Below are 16,792 nucleotides of genomic sequence, written 5' to 3'. Positions count from 1 at the left end.
CTATGTTGATCTGTTCTGTACCACATCTATTGCTCATCTGTCCGTCCTGGAGGAGAGATCCCTCCTCAGTTGCTCTTCCTGGGGTTTCTGCCATTTTTTTGCCTGTTAAAGGGTTTTTTGGGGAGTTTTTCCTTATCTGCTGTGAGGGTACAAGGACAGAGGGATGTCACATGCTGTTAAGCCCTGTGAGGCAAATTGTGATTTGTGATGTTGGGCTTTATAAATAAAATTGAATTGAATTTACTACAAGACCAGTGTGTTTCAGCTTGTCAAAAGAAAATAAAAAGCCTCCATCAGACCATGATGAAGGCCACAAGCTGAAATGCATTGGTCTTGCAATAAAGTTGTTCTAAATACTACAAGTGTTGCTGGAGTTTCTGTGCCTTTTTATTTATCTCCCGTGGGAGTAGGCGAAGATGCTCCAGAGGCCCTCACCCTGCTTCTACATGTCTCTTGTTACAATAGCCATCATTCTGTGATCTGTGGTTTTGAGACTGGAAATCAACAAGAGATAATCGGCCGTTTCCACCTGGATACACTTCATTAGTCCTGAACAAAATGCAAAGACTGTAGGTTGATGTTTTCCTGCATGTTTGTGTAATTGCAATTAACACTACACGACTGCCAGCTGTTGAGCTGAACCTAGTCTGTTAATACATGGCGTGAAGGATGGGAAGACGACTTGGATAGAGCAGAACACCTTGTGCTGTTCTTCTTACACTAAGGAAAGTACGATTCAGTAAAGTATGACTGCAGACTAAATTAAAGCATGTTGGTGCACGTTTAAATCCTTTGATACCTCTATGGGAGTGAGTCTATCCTCAGTATGCTGTCATACCAGAAACTGAACAGAAACTCACACTCTGTAACACACATTAGAACAAATTACGTAATTACAACTGTGGACTCTTTGTACTGTTTGCTTTTCTCAGAGAAGTTTCATTTCATTGGGCAGCAAAAAAATGAGGGATAATGAAATAATGTAGACAAATTACAAAATGAGATCAGCATTAGTCGTGTTATGCTGATTTATTTCATATGAGTGTATAGATCTACTCTGCATGCACAAGTGCAGATAGGCAATGCAAACATAATACACAAATATAATAACTAATTTAACAGTAAATTATCTGCAGTTTGCAACTGTGAATAGCACAGCTGCTACTTGTTCTTTAAAAGGCTTTTCTCTCATTGAATGCTTGCTCATGTGTGCGTCATGTTGCAGTGGGCTTCACAGTTGGAGCATCGGAAACATCTGGGATGGAAATCACACAGATCGCCTGTATATTTCTGCAGGTTGTCCATGCTGATGTACCCTTTAGTGATAAGTGAACAGGACAGAAAAAGGTGTCACGTTAACATACTCAACACAGAAACTTCTGCCAACAGAGTGTCTCATAATCTAAATAAGGATTCCACCAGACTTTCATTACAGATCAATAATATCTATAATTATCTTATTAGAAAAACAAGTGCAGTTATTTTCTCCAAGAACACACTGTCAATAATAAATGTTTCACCTGTGAGCGTGTTACTAGTTGGATGATGGACACACAGAGCAGCTTCACTCTCTGATGAGTTTGTGTCAGATGATTCAGAGCTGCCCAAAAGAGTAACAGGGACTTAATTAGTTTACTGGACAGTTTACCATTTAATGAGTTTCAAATCTACAGTAACAATTTGACATACTGGCTTCTGCTGACCTCACTGCACTCATCTTGGAAACCCTGTATAACAAAAGGCATCCCAACTGAATGATTTGCATGATCAGCCCTGATGTAAATTATAATGACTTATATATGTATATACCTGTGCCTCTGACTGCTCATTCTCACACTCCCAAATCAGCCTCCCAGTAACACGTCTTACCTCTTAAACGATAAAAAGAGAAACACCGTGCAAGTTATAATTTATAAAATTGGAATGCTTTGAAATGAATCAATCATTCAAGTGGTTCCTACTGTTTCTGACTCAAGTATTGACTATTTCCAACCTTCATTACAAGCTGATTATGTCTGAGATGCAAGAGATCAAATCCAGTATTTAACAGTAAAAAAGCAATGTAAAGAAAAAATGTTCCTTGTTCCCTATTGGGAAGCACTGATTTAGTATGGTTTACATGTTGATAGACACTTTAGTCCTCACCATCCTGTACTGAGGCTGGAGGCAGCACATAATGACCAATCCACACAGACTTCACACTCTGCCGCTTCTCACAGGCAGACAGGAATGAGCTGTGAAAAACTGTCACCTTGTCCCAAAGATAGTCCTTGCTCTCAAATATCCTGAATAACAGAAACAAAATTCTAGCTTGCAGGGGATTGTAGGAAAAGGATCTAATGGACAATAAATGTGCAGATTTCGAGTTCTTCATCATGCTCACCTAAGAGTATCAGGACATGTAGCATCCTCACTGAAAAGGTAATCAGCTGTTTTCCAACCAACAATGGTCCCACCCTCCGATACTACAAGACAAATATGTTATTACCGAAAAGACAGCTCAATCTACCAAAGCAATGTAGGGTTGCCTGCAAATACCAACTGTGTTTGTTACCAATTCATGTGTAGATTATTTTCTTAATTAATCATTTGGTCTACAAAACCACAAGCCTGTCAGAATATCCTGGAGCATAAAGTGACATCATCAAATGTATTGTTTTGTCCAACAAACCCTAAAATATTAGTATAGTATATTATAACGTTCAACTAAGGAAAGCAGCAGATCCTCATGTTCTGACACTTTTGGCATTTTTGCTTGAAAAATGACTCAAACGACTAAGTGAGCAGTGTGTAACATTTAGGGGATTTAGTGTAATGTAGCAGTGAGGACTGAAGATTTCAACCTGCTCAAACATCTCCTGGTTAGATTTCCTTTAGTATTCATTGTTGAGGGGGTTATTACGGGGACCCAAATAATCCACAGAGGTCTCTTTTCTGCAAAACACGTGTACCCAGTGAATAAAGCCGCTTCACATTACAAGAGAGCACATCTTAAATCTTAAAAATAGTAGTGTTCCCTGATTCAGTCATTCTGTGTTCATTGCATGTATGGCATAAAGAATAAAGGACTTCCTATATATGTTCCGACTGGCTTTAGGGACCCTAAATCGACGGCCAGACAGGAGCAGCTCAAACTGTGAGTGTAATGAATGTGAGGCACTGGCAATCATCTGTTTAGCCTTCCTGTGTACAGAATTGTCAAATATATTGCTGAGTTGTTTCTGTGACTTGCCAATCACCTTCCCTGTAATGTTGACAATCTTAGAGAGCTTGTTTTTGCTCCTTGCACTCAGGTTGCCGTACCATGCTGCAATGTTAAATGATAAAATGCTTTTAAGCATTTAAAGCAGTGTCCCTTTAAAAGAAAAAAAAAATCAGTGTTTTTCCAATGCTGCTGGTCGTGGAGGGGCTGCTAAGTATGGTGGTTGACGCTAAAATGTGAATGGTCCTATGTTGAGCTAGTGTTTAGTTTGTCCATTTCGGGATACTGTAGAAATATGGCAATGCATCATGGCAGACTCACTAGATCAAAGATGGTGGATAAACCAAGACGGTCCACTGCGAGTCAGTTTCCTGTATCAGTGTCACGTGGGGTTCGCGACCACCGCCCCTTTAGGAGACTAACAGCAGGTCCTGAGTCCATTGACTTAAGTGGGAGAAATGAACGTCATTACACATTATGGCCGATTCTTTTGCCCCATAGTCACGGAAGCAAATATTGGACTCATTTATCACAAGCCACATATCTTCAGAACATTCTGACCCCAAAATGGCAAATGTCAGACGGACAAATCAGGAGAAAATTTACTTTGTTCAAGACCTGTCTCTGTCTCAACAACACACTCTTGCGAGATCTGGCAACAGATATCTCCTCTCTGGTGCTGAAATCAGTGCAGTTTCACCAAAGATACTGGATTAAAAAAATATTTTTTCCAGCGGATACTTAGTTACAACATCATTGAGCTAGCAAAGCAGTTTTGTGTTGCTATGTGTGGTATTTATTCAGTTTTGGGAAATCACGGTGTCTAGGACGTCAGGACGTCATCTGTTAAAAGCCTCCGGATAACTACTCCAGTTAGCTCAATCATGTTGTAACTAAGACATCCGCTGGAAAAAATATTTTTTTCACAGACCGTTTATTTATTTAGCTTACGGCCAGTATGGGTACACACATGTTGACAGAAGCAAGGTTGGGGATACTCGTCTTTGATTGGTGGTTCTCCATCGTCTTTGATTGGGGTATGGGGGACAACACCACTTAGGAGACCGGAAATGTATACCATTTCATACACTGGGGGTATATTGTTGGTGGGCCATCTTGTAGTAATCCAGTATCTTTGCTTACGGCCAGTAAGGATACACACATGTTGACAGAAGCGAGGTTGGGGATACTCGTCTTTGATTGGGGTACGGGGGACAACGCCTACTTAGGAGACCGGAAATGTATACCGTTTCATACACTGGGGGTATATTGTAGGTGGGCCATCTTGTAGTAATCCAGTATCTTTGACTAGATGAGGACCTGCTCTCTATGTAAATATAAATGTCTCATTCTATGGTAAAGAAAACATGATGATTCTTATTGTCAGGTGATTATACACTAAAGATAGATTATACTCCATTTCTGCCAGTATATTCCCCCAAATCCTACACACTGGGTCTTTGAATACTTAACAAAACAACTGCAGATTACATTTTGGCCAATTGAAAAATATGTTAATTGACTGGTTGCAGCTCTAATACACAGTGATTTGAAATGCCAATGTAGGTCTAACTTAAAGTATAGCTACAGATCCCTTAACTAGGCTATATGTGTAATGTTTATGTTAATGTTGTAACTACTTCCCTCCTTTCAAAGGTGTTTAATTATGCCTAGAGGCAAATGTTAACATTATGACAGTGGCAACATTTTTCTAAGATTGTGTCGTTAACTTTTTTCATGACGTCACCCATTAAATTATGCTACTTTGACAGACATAGTTAGAAACCTTAGGTCCACTACCTGCTGCCTTGACACTATGCCTACAAGTTTTTTTAAAGATGTTTTTAACTGCATAGCATCAGATATACTACAGATAGTCAACTGTTCTCTTCAGTCAGGCCTTTTTCCAATGGCCCTGAAAACTGCAGTCATTAAACCTCTCTTAAAAAAGCCTAGTCTGGATGCCTCAGTAATAAATAACTACAGGCCCATATCAAACCTACCATTTTTAGGAAAGATCATTGAAAATGTTGTTTTCAGCAACTTAACACCTTCTTGGAGCAAAACAATTCCTTTGATGTCTTTCAGTCTGGATTTCGAGCACATCACAGCACAGAGATTGCACTTGTAAAAGTTTTAAATGACATTCATCTGAGCAGTGATGCATCAAAGATTTCGGTTCTGGTATTACTGGACCTCAGTGCTGCATTCGACACAGTTGACCATAACATACTGCTCGACAGACTAGAAAAGTTTGTGGGACTTTCTGGCACTGTGCTAAATTGGTTTAAATCTGATTTACAAGACAGGGATTTCTTTGTGTCACTTGGCAATTATGAATCTGTGCGAACAAAAATTACATGTGGAGTTCCTCAAGGGTCCATTCTTGGGCCTCTTCTGTTCAACATCTATATGCTCCCTCTTGCTCAGATTATGGAATATCATAACATCTCCTACCATACTTATGCAGATGACACACAACTTTACATAACAGTGTCACCAGATGACTACAGTCCCCTATATCTACTAAATAAGTGCATTGACGAAATCAATACGTGGATGTGCCAGAATTTTCTACAACTAAACACAGAAAAAACTGAGATAGTTGTTTTTGGCCCCAAAGAACAAAGATCAATAGTCAGTGCTCACCTTGACGCCATGACACTAAAACCTACAAATCAAGCCAGAAATCTTGGTGTAGTTCTGTACTCAGACCTAAATTTCAATAGTCACATTAAGACAATTACTAAATCAGCCTACTACCACCTTAAAAACATAGCAAGAATAAAAGAATTTCTGTCTAAACAAGATACAGAAAAACTTGTTCATGCTTTCATTTACAGCAGGCTGGACTACTGTAACTGTGTCTTTACAGGCATGAGTAAAAAATCAATCAGACAACTGCAGCTTGTCCAGAACGCTGCTGCCAGAGTCCTCACCAACACCAAGAGAGTGGAGCACATTACACCAGTGCTTAAATCACTGCACTGGCTTCCTGTGTGTCAAAGGATAGACTTTAAAATCTTGTTACTTGTCTATAAAGCACTAAATGGTCTCGGGCCTAAATACATCTCTGATATACTTGTACGTTATGAAGCATCCAGACCCCTCAGATCATCTGGAACAGGTTTACTCAGTGTTCCCAGGATCAAAACCAAACAAGGTGAAGCAGCCTTTAGTTTCTATGCTCCCCGCCTGTGGAACAAACTTCCAGAATATCTGAGGTCAGCTGAAACTGTCAACTCATTTAAATCAGGGCTTAAAACGTTACTATTTACTGCAGCTTACCAGTGAACTAGATATGTAACTTATTGTTAGGATAATCTGTAGCTATTGTTTTTATATTTGTCTGCTGTTGCTTTATGTTTGCTTTTTAAATGCATTTTCTGCACTGTTTTTCTTGCTTTTAGTTTTTGTTTTTAATGATCTATTGTTCCTTTAATGTTTTATCTTAACGTATTTCTCTTGTAAAGCACATTGAATTGCCTTGTGTATGAATGGTGCTATATAAATAAAATTGCCTTGCCTTGCCTTACGTTACTGACTAGCCAAAGTTAAATAAATATGGTTAGCATTATTTAGCAGGTGGCTAATTTAACTAGTAGGTTAACGTTAGCTTAAATTAACACATAAACACTGACATGATAATGACTTACTTACTCCAAAAGTCGTGGCATGTGTGTGGCACACTGCTTGAAAACCAGGCAGACTTGTTCCTGAACATAGTTACAGTCCACTCTTGTGAAAAGCTACTAGCTTTTAAGCTATTAACCATGCTACTAGCTCTCTTGCTAGCTTTCTATCGTTATGTTTTTCTGTTTTCTGATTTGGCGCTCAAACGGCTCTGCTGCGTTTAAGTGCTCTTAAAAACTGTCGGAAATATTTGTGACGGGCCGCCATGTTTGAAAAAGAACCGAGCACCACCTGTTGATCAAACAGTTGTAAATATCGAAGTATTTCACTTCCGGCGTTTCTTTGGGATAATTTCTCCAACACGAGCAAGGTAAGGAGTTTATCACTATAACTTCTCTCTGGTAGGCATGTGGTGCTAGAATAAATACTGCGTTTGACTTGCTGAAATCTAATGTTTTAGCTAGCAGCAAGCATTTTATCTATCTATAGATAGATAGATAGATATATACTTTATTTGTCCCGAGGGCACCCATTTACACAACACATACAAAAACACAGATAGACACAGGGGTAGAGCATTTAAGTGTGAGAATAAAAACACACAGCAGTGAAATGACAGTCTAGTCCCAGGACTACTACAGAGAGTTGTTACTACAATAGATAACTGTTATATGCTTATAATGGTAGTGCACATTTAGGTGGTGGACAGTGCAGGTATTGCAGTGTAAGGTGATGAAACTAAAGTGTAAGAGCAGTGCAGGAGTAATAAATACTTGCTATAGATAATATGCATACATTTTTTTCTAGAAGGTGCTTCAAAGCCAGGACTGTGTTACATAAGGAATAAGGAATGCTGGAAAATATAAAATGCACAGAAGGTTAAATATGATAAAGCTAAGAGAGGGTGAATATCTATATAAATAGAAATGCAAAGAGAGTGTAAATATCCAAAAGAGAATGAAGTGAAGAAGTGAAGCTAAAATATCCCAGATACAGCTGCTGCAGTCTTGCTCTAGTGACGTCATTCGGAACCAGCAGCGATCTCTGTGGTATCAAATTCCCCACCCATACACCTGTCCGACCAATTGCGAGCAGCACCACTGAACGCAAGCCCATTGATTGAGTTGTGTGGCTCACACAGTTGTCAATCAAATTGTATAATCTCTTTATATTTAAAAGTTGTTATATGTTGTTATATGTTATATTTATAACATTAAATAACTAATTAAAACCAAACTTATCAGAAAAATGAACAAAATTTATCCGATGTATCCACCTTATTTTTCACGGAAACAAAACGCAGCCAGCTTCCGTTTTTTTTTGTGCGACACTTCCGGTCCAGCACTCTTACCACTGTCTAAATGGGAATCCCCTTGTTGTTTACCTTGCTGAGTTTAGCTATATATATGTCTATATCATATTTTTCACGTCACTATATCACCGTTTAGACTAATCTGATGTTTGTAAAGTCTATAAACACAATGACTGAACAAACATTAGTATTTTCTCTGTGTGTAATTAATAACATGGTTATCGTAGATTAGCTGGGCTAACCGTTAGCTGTTAGCCATTAGCCGTGTCTGTAATAACTCACTAAACTCACAAAGTGGCCCGTGAAAAAAATATTTTCTCCGGCGGATGTCTTAGTTACAACATGATTGAGCTAATTGGAGTAGTTTCATGTCGTATCCGACAACGGGAGGCTTTTAACATCTGACGATCCTGATGTTAGCTTTGCTGCTAGTGTTAACGTTAGCTGTCCCCGTCAGCTGCAGCCACTGATGCTTTCTAGACATCGTGATTTCCCAAAACTGAATAAATACCACACATAGCAACACAAAACTGCTTTGCTAGCTCAATCATGTTGTAACGGCTGGATGGTTGATGCGTATACGCTGATTCGGGTGCTATCAGAGCCGATCCGCGCATCACTATGGCTTAACGATCAACTCAGTCAATTAAAACAACCCGTCCTGTGTTAGGAGTGCATGTCGCTGACAGAAAGAAAGAAAGAAAAGGGGAAAAAAAGAAAGAAAAGCAGCATACACCTCACATATTTATTTCTCACAGTTGCGCACACGTGTGGCTGGTATGCAGAAGCACCGTCTGTGTGTCGAGGGTGCGAGTCGCAACCTCAGCTGCTCAGGTAGAGAGGCTGTGTAGCCCGGTGTGTTTTTTCGCTGATTCGGTTCTGCAGGTTCTCTGCTGGTACACTGGAGACGGGGATCAAGCAGTTTGTCTCACTCGGGATAGACTGTGCTTTTTTGGTTCATAGTTTATGATTGACGTGCGATTTATTCGCGTTTAGAGGGAATAAATTTCCGTTATAACGGAAACGTGGGCACAGTTATCTAACGTTATACAAAATGCACAGACTAACTAACTAACTAACTAACTAACTAACTAACTGATTGACTAACATAAACAACTGAAAATTGAAAAAAAATTAGCTTGCACCGTTAGCTCCGGTAAGGGAAAGCATGAGGGAAAGCGGCTGACCGGAAGTCACGCACAAAAAAACGGAAGTTGATCACTATTTACTTCCGTGTTTGAAAATAAGGTGGATACTATGAGTTTTTCATTTGGCCCATGTCCCATCCACTAACATAGAGAGGACGGGCCTCCTGTACTGCAGCCAGCCACTAGGGGGAGATTAAGACGTTTTGGCTTCACTTTTGGGGAGCTGTCATGTCTTCCATCTTTATTGCAGTCTCTGGGATATACTGACAGTTTCAGAAAATATGACAAAAAGCTACTTTTGTTACCAATGACAGATTAAAGTCAAACTGGGTCACGAATTGTGGTATGTATCCTGCTTAACTCTTTTATTTATACCACATATAATGCTATGAGTAAAAAATATTCATTGTTCAATATGTCTCTGCAACATGACCTTCTCAGACATGTCCCCCATGGATGGATGGATGGAGAGGGGCAAAGAGGATCCAACTGATGGCAAACAGCAGAGGATTGTGAGTGGACCTGCTGCTGAAATGTCACACACAGACGTCTCTGAATGAACTGGGTGTCCAAAAGCCTAGGTATTTATTATCTGATGTAAGGTGTGTTTTCCTCTGAAAGGTCACACAGTTAAATCCAGAGAGAAAGATTAGCCAGAGCATCTTTAAGATTGTCCTTCTTTACCCCTGCCACCTGTTGAAACGAGACTTTTAACCTATAACTGACATACACCTAAAGTAGTGATAACTTTAAAAGCCGTTAGATGTTTATCAGTGTGTTTTGTAAAATTTACATTACGTCTGATGTTTCTAAAAGCACAGAGCGTTAAATACGAGAGGCCTAATGCCTCTCTGTAACTACAGTATAATCTATTATTCCTCCTCCTGACAGCATACTGTGTTGTGTGCCTGTCCTGTCTTTAGATCGATGTTGCAAAAGGCGTTCCTCAGGGATCCATTGTGGGCCCTGCTCTGTTTGCCATTTATAGAAATTGTTTTTTACATTTCAGAGATATTAATCTCTACTACGACTGCTACAATGCAGTGAGGATGGACCAAAACGCAGACACTGAAAGGCGAGGAGACAGGGTGTACTGGGAATGTATTTATTAGGGCAGGGGAAAAGCAAATGCCGGCCTGGGGAAGCTTGGGCAATAGCTTGGAAACTAGGACAGGGGCTGTATGGCTGAGAGCGAGGCTGCTGGAGCATGGGCTGAGGCTGGGGCTTGGACTGACAAGATGAGGGACAGGAGACAGGGACAAGAACCACAGCAGATGGAACAACAGGAAACAGGAGACAGGGTTAGTCAGGGGAAAACAAGAAACAAGTAAACAGGGTAAATGCAGGTGAAGTGGCTTGAAGCTTAGTATGCCGACACGTAGCACAGACTGCGGCCTGAGGATGAGTGGATGGCGAACTGTGGAGTTGATGAGTTGATGAAGGCGGAATACCTTGGCATCTTGCTTTCTGAAAAAAAATATAGAGACAAACGTGCAAGATTATCATGGGGAAATATTAAAGACAACCTCTCATTTAGTGTTTTGATCATGGTGGAGAGTGCAGTCTGACACGTTGGTTAAAAAATCTCCCATAGGTGTTCAGTTAGGTTGAGATCTGGTGACTGTGAAGGCTATAGTAAATGATCCACATCGTTTTTACTCTAATCAAACCATTTGTCACATGTGGGAGCATCTGTTACGTCTCTCCATTTATTTATTGCTGTGACCCCCCCTTAGCAGTATTTGCAGTACTTCATTTCACCACCAGATGGTAGTATTTTGTAACATATACATTAAAGAGTCATGCCTATCATACTATACTATACTATAGGGCTTATAACAGTTCAGTTTAATATTATATTTGAGGTAAAATCCTGTATTGATCAAGCTGGTAGGACTTTTTTTCCATTTCATTTGTGCAGCTGCTATTGAGTAACTCGCCGTATCTTCTAAATGTAACTACCTTTGAAATGGAAAGCTATGTTGAGTGTGATATTGAGCTGGTGACTGAGGATTGAATAGTACTGCATGCTTCAGTTGATGAAACTGCACACGGTTGGTGATGTGCCCAAGCTTTTGATTTATCCACTTCTAGTGAAGATAATTGGATTATTTTTCGATATTAGTGAGCAATATTCCAATCTAGTACTGTTTTAATTAATGCTCAGAAATCAGAAATGTTTGTTGGAGGTACATTCAGTGTCTTACAGAATAAGAAAGATGATAAAACATTTAATTTCAGCCGTTCTGTTATCGATTCTCACTTGTCCACAGTAACATCCAGTTCAGTTCAGTTCATTTTTATCAATAAAACCCAATATCACAAATCACAATTTGCCTCAGAGGGCTGTACAACATACAACATCCCTCTGTCCTCTGACTCTCACAGCAGATAAGAAAAAACTCGTTAATGGGGGGGAAAATGGTAGAAACCTCAGGAAGAGCAACTGCTGAGGGATCACCCCTCCAGATCAGACGGATGTGCAATATATGTGTCGTGTGTACAGAACAGATTGACAAAATAAAATTACAGTAATCCATATATCAACATGATCCAGGTCTGTGTGCTGGCTTGTAGATTCACTCACATATTGGACAGCAGATTTTGGCAGCATGTAGTGATCAGCGCCTCTGCTTTATGTTCTTTTTGTGTTCCAGCATCCGCGCTGGGGTTGTCTGCAGGTCAGGCGCTCACTGCTACCACACAGACACCGAACCCATTGACTCCTGTTTGCAGAGCCCATAATGCCATGCAACCTTGTGTTTTATAACAGAGGCAGCCTATTAAGGGGGGTATTGCTGTACAGCAGAATTGCAGGCATAACTAATGGGGCTATGCTTGTTTGAACTCTGAGAAACCGGAGTGTCCATCACTCTGTCACCAAAGGGAATGAATCTCAGGCTATTACAGCTCTCAGGAAAAGGGTGCATGCACAAAGGCAGAGACTCCATGTAGCATGCATGCAATGTTATATTTTGGTTTTCCTGCACATATACCATCACTGGATGGAGACTGAGTTCCCCCACTCCATACAGTAACTGGTTGAGGGGGTTCACTCTGTTGCCATGACAACAGCAAAGCCACACCCTGTTTCTTATACCCAACCCCCCAACATGCTCCGCTCAGAACAAAGCACTGAAGAGAGGGGCTGCTGATCGTACAGGCACTTAGGTTTAACATGAGCAGCAGGGCAGGAGGCAAAATTAATCATCTATCTGTTGTTGACTGACCTCAGCAGTCAACAACACCTCTGTAGAAAAATCTGAATGCCTACACATTCATTTTCCTTGCACAGAAAACTGTACGATATTACTGAAATATGGATTTTGTTGTGTGTGGAAATTATTCCAATAACCAAAACAAGATTTTCATCTAAGGATAAATAAAATACTGTAAATATTAAAGGTCCAGTGTGTAGGATTTATGAGGATATATTGGCAGAAATGGAATATAATATAATAAGTATATTTTCTTTAGTGTATAATCACCTGAAAATAAGGATTGTCATGTGTTGTTACCTTAAAATGAGCTGTTTATATCTACAAATGGAGGTGGCTCACTTCCACGGAGACCACTATGTTGTGCTGCCATGTTCCTACAATAGCCTGAATGCACAAGCAACACACTGACTCTAGATAGGGACGTTTGCCTTTTTGCATTTTCATGTAGTCAGCAGCCCCTCTGTGAGTTGGAAAACACTGATTTTTTTTTAAACATGGAACTGCTTTATTCAGTGTTTTTTTTAATTTATTTTTTTATTCACCTGGTCTGTTTTGGAGAGGAGAAGACCTCTGTGGCTAATTTAGTTCTTTATAAATACCTCCTGATCAATCAACAAGTTTAACTTGGTTGCAATCTGCAATCCTCATTACTAGATGCCTCTAAATCCCCCCAAATCACTCTGTTTCTTTCAATGTCGTGCTGAAAAAAACAGTGAATTAATTAGTGGCTTGACACACAATTTATCCACAACAATACTGATAATCGGTTAAGGTCATTTATATAACTAAAATCTCAAGATTCAGTTTTTCGGCCGTGAGGATTTGATGCTTTTATCAGTTTTATATCACCGTAAACTAGAAATCTTTGGGTTAAGATCTCACTTTGGACTCTGGGAAATTCTAATGCACATTTATTTTTTAAATCATCATCAATAATTCTTTTTTGCAAGCCTAATTAAATGGAGCGCTGAAACAGCTAGTTGATTAATTGATTAGTGGATCAACAGAAAATTATTCATCCATCGGAGATAATAAATGAAATACCTTTGGGTTGTGGATTGTTGGTTGTCACTTTAGGCTCTGTGAAACCATTTTTTTTCTGACATTAAATACACTTAACAATTAATCCATTTTTAAAAATCCTCTGATTTCCATAAAGAAAATCATTTTTAGCTTCAGCCCTAATTAAATGTTCATGTTGCTACAGAGGATGTTATTATCAGAGCGCATTCATGCTCCAACTGTTACATTTTACATGTCTCTTGCTCTTTTCTTTGACTCTGGCCCATTGTGTGTTGGTGTGTCCTCTGATGTCCAGGAATAATTCACATAATCTGAATTATGTAAAAATGACAGGATCTGTCCTCTTCCTCCCCTTTGTTTTCCGTTGTGCTGATTTTGTCCTTTCAGCTTCCCTTCTGCTGGACAGAGTAAATGGCCTGCGGTGGCAGAGCTGGCTGCCCCGGGCTCATCCATCTCCCCTCTGTCCCTTGTGATACTGTTCCATTGTGTGGCTGTAGCCTAGATTATTGTATTGCCATTGTTGTTGTACTATTGCTGTGGGTGGTAGTATGTTTTAGGGATACAGCTAACAATGATTTTTGTCTATTCATCTGATGATTCGTTTTTAGATGAACTGAATGATTGTTTGGTCTGTAAAATATCAGAAAATATCAGAAAACGCCCATCACATTTTCCTAGGGTCCAAAAGTGGCATCTTTGTCCAAACAACAATCCATAACCCCAAATGTACAAAATGTAGTATCAAGACTAACCAGCAAAAGTACACATTTGAGAGTCTGAAACCAGTTAATTTTGGCATTTATGCTTAAAAATGGCTTAAATGACAAATTCAGAGCAAACAAATAGGTCCTGTTATTGTTTTTTCAGTCTTTAATACAGAGTATTATGCAGTAAGGACGGTACAGGTGTCACTCTGTTCAGCTTAAAGCTGGACTGGCTGGACTGCAACATATAAAAGATTCTTACTGTGCATCCACACCAAAAGCGTCATGAGCGCCAGCGGTCGCTCAGGTCGCTGGCATCACACTGCCTGGCAGCTCTGGCAGGGCTTGCAGAAGGCTGCCAAGGGGCGGGGCTTTCAAGCTGCGCTGCAGATGTGTTGTGTGCATTCTAGTTAACCCACCTGTTCACCCAGCTTACATTTTATGTGCTTTGCATTTGTTTACATGGATTGACATGAGCCTATTTTACTTACCAGACAAACCAACAGTTTCAGATACCTTTTTCCAGGCATCTGACTTCTTCTGGATGTCTCTGTAAATAAACAGAGACACGTCATACAGCTCCGGGAAACCGGAGACCGCCACAATCAACTTCTCCTCCATTTTCGTCTTCTCTTTCTTTTTCTTTCACTGTCCTGCCTAGAATATTCATGGTCTGCAATTGGCTGCTGCTTGCTGCTGCTTTGGTGGCGGCACTGCTCATTTGCATAAAGTTGAGCTTCTCTCAACTTCACAGTGACGCTCCGGTCGCTGACATTGCGCTGCTTGCTGCCGCCGATGCTCCAGACGCCCTTCGTAGCAAGCGTACATTGAAAATGAATGGCTGCCGGCCGCTCATGATGCTCATGACGCTTTTGGTGTGAATGCACACTTAGGCAAATGCTTTAGTCAAGATTTTAAGCAGCATTTACTCAATCAAACCAACCCCATCTCAATCTCAATTCGATGCTGATGCTTGGTCAAGGGCCCATTGGTGTCAGACACTGACACACAGAGGCACCTTTTAGCAGCAGTATGAGACTACCAGGGCGGTGGCATTGTTGATGGTCTGGACAAGTATAAACAGCAAGTCTTCACAGGGCGGGTGAGAGTGGAGGTGGATGAGTCAAACAAGCTCCGGACTTTCCCCCATGAGCCTGCTGTTCATGTCCCGTGTGAAACCAAAAATAAATCGAGTTGTTTCAATAACTATATAGCGTGCTAGTATGTTTAGCAAATTATGCTGGTGATGTATGTCATGTACGTTACTAACAAAAGTACTTATTTTAAGCCAAACCACAATGTTCTTTAGTTGCCTAAACTTAAAGGGATAGTGCACCCCAAAAATGAAAATTCAGCCATTATCTACTCACCCATATGCCAAGGGAGGCTCTGGTGAAGTTTTAGAGTCCTCACAACACTTGCGGAGATCCGAGGGGAGAGTGGGTCCACATCAGTACGGATGAGCAGGATGGAGATATTTTGTGGTTTCAATTATGTGTTTTTTGGATGTTTTAATCTGGGGCGTCGTCAGCCATTAGGTGTGCTAGCCGCTCCCCCTGCCTATCTCTGCAAGGGATGTGAGGACTCTAAAACTTCACCTGAGCCTCCCTCGGCATACGGGTGAGTAGATAATGGTAGAATTTTCATTTTTGGGTGCACTATCCCTTTAAGGAAATAAATCTAAAAACTAAGTTCTTACCTTATTTTCTAAGTTTGTAAAAAAGACTGTATGCATTAAATGAGCAGACAATGTACATTTCCTTTAGAAAGGGAAGTTTATTTTGAAAAGAGACGATGCATGTAACAAGCATAAATGGACATGCTGTACCTGAACGTCCAAAAGTGATGCAGGAGGGGTATCTAGTGTGTCATATTTGATGTGACTGGCCACTGACCAAGCGTTGGTATATGACGAATTGGGAATGAGAATGTGTTGATGGAACAAACTGAGGAACTATTAAATCAGAGTATGGCTTCTAAGTATTCTCAGTGTGTCTGGGTCAAACAATGAATGTAATAGGAATGATCAGCTGTAATCCTGATATAGAGATGAGGTGTGGAACTTCCTGTTTAGCATGGTTTCAGTTTGTCTTTGGCATTTTCTTTACTCCAAGCTGTGGCAGTGTTTCAAATGGAGTAATGCTGTAAGAGGAGTTGTGCTACATATGTTTTAATTGGATGGTTTTAGTGAAGCAAAAGCTACACTCACAGGGGACTTCAAGCCGACTCATCTACATGTATGTAGTCTTTAATGTAACATGTTCACTTAAAAGCATAAATAATGAGCAGCATGATTAAACATTTCACAGAAACAACAGCTCAAAAGCAAAAAAAAAAACCAACAACACACTTTTAATGATTTCCCTGAGGACTGTGGAGACATTTGTGTGCTGTGGGAGATGATCCAGTACAGGGAGGTCTGGATCAAGGAGAAATGTGTATAAAATAATGTCCAGCACTCCCAGACAAGCTCAATGACAACTAGTGTCTTTATGAATTGCTGCTGGCTTTGAATTTTATATATTTATGGCGTCCAGACATCACCAGAT

The 16,792-nt window shown here is 40.2% G+C and overlaps 1 protein-coding gene across 1 annotated transcript; it reads right to left on the bottom strand.

The window, feature by feature from the left end:
* Positions 1 to 1,024: 1,024 nt before the first annotated feature.
* Positions 1,025 to 7,000, bottom strand: terb2 (telomere repeat binding bouquet formation protein 2). The gene is made up of 6 exons (XM_078162773.1): positions 6,863 to 7,000; positions 2,384 to 2,465; positions 2,146 to 2,285; positions 1,810 to 1,871; positions 1,709 to 1,727; positions 1,025 to 1,316 (listed from the first exon to the last, which is right to left on the bottom strand). The coding sequence occupies exons 1-6, from the start codon at positions 6,975 to 6,977 to the stop codon at positions 1,204 to 1,206; spliced, it is 531 nt and encodes a 176-aa protein (XP_078018899.1). The 5' UTR covers positions 6,978 to 7,000; the 3' UTR covers positions 1,025 to 1,203.
* Between the last annotated feature and the right edge of the window lie 9,792 nt (positions 7,001 to 16,792).

Source organism: Epinephelus lanceolatus, chromosome 2 (genome assembly GCF_041903045.1).
Source record: "Epinephelus lanceolatus isolate andai-2023 chromosome 2, ASM4190304v1, whole genome shotgun sequence".
NCBI classification, from domain to species: domain Eukaryota; kingdom Metazoa; phylum Chordata; class Actinopteri; order Perciformes; family Serranidae; genus Epinephelus; species Epinephelus lanceolatus.
The sequence above is the reverse complement of the archived record's forward strand: the minus strand, read 5'-3'. Positions and strand labels throughout refer to the sequence as shown.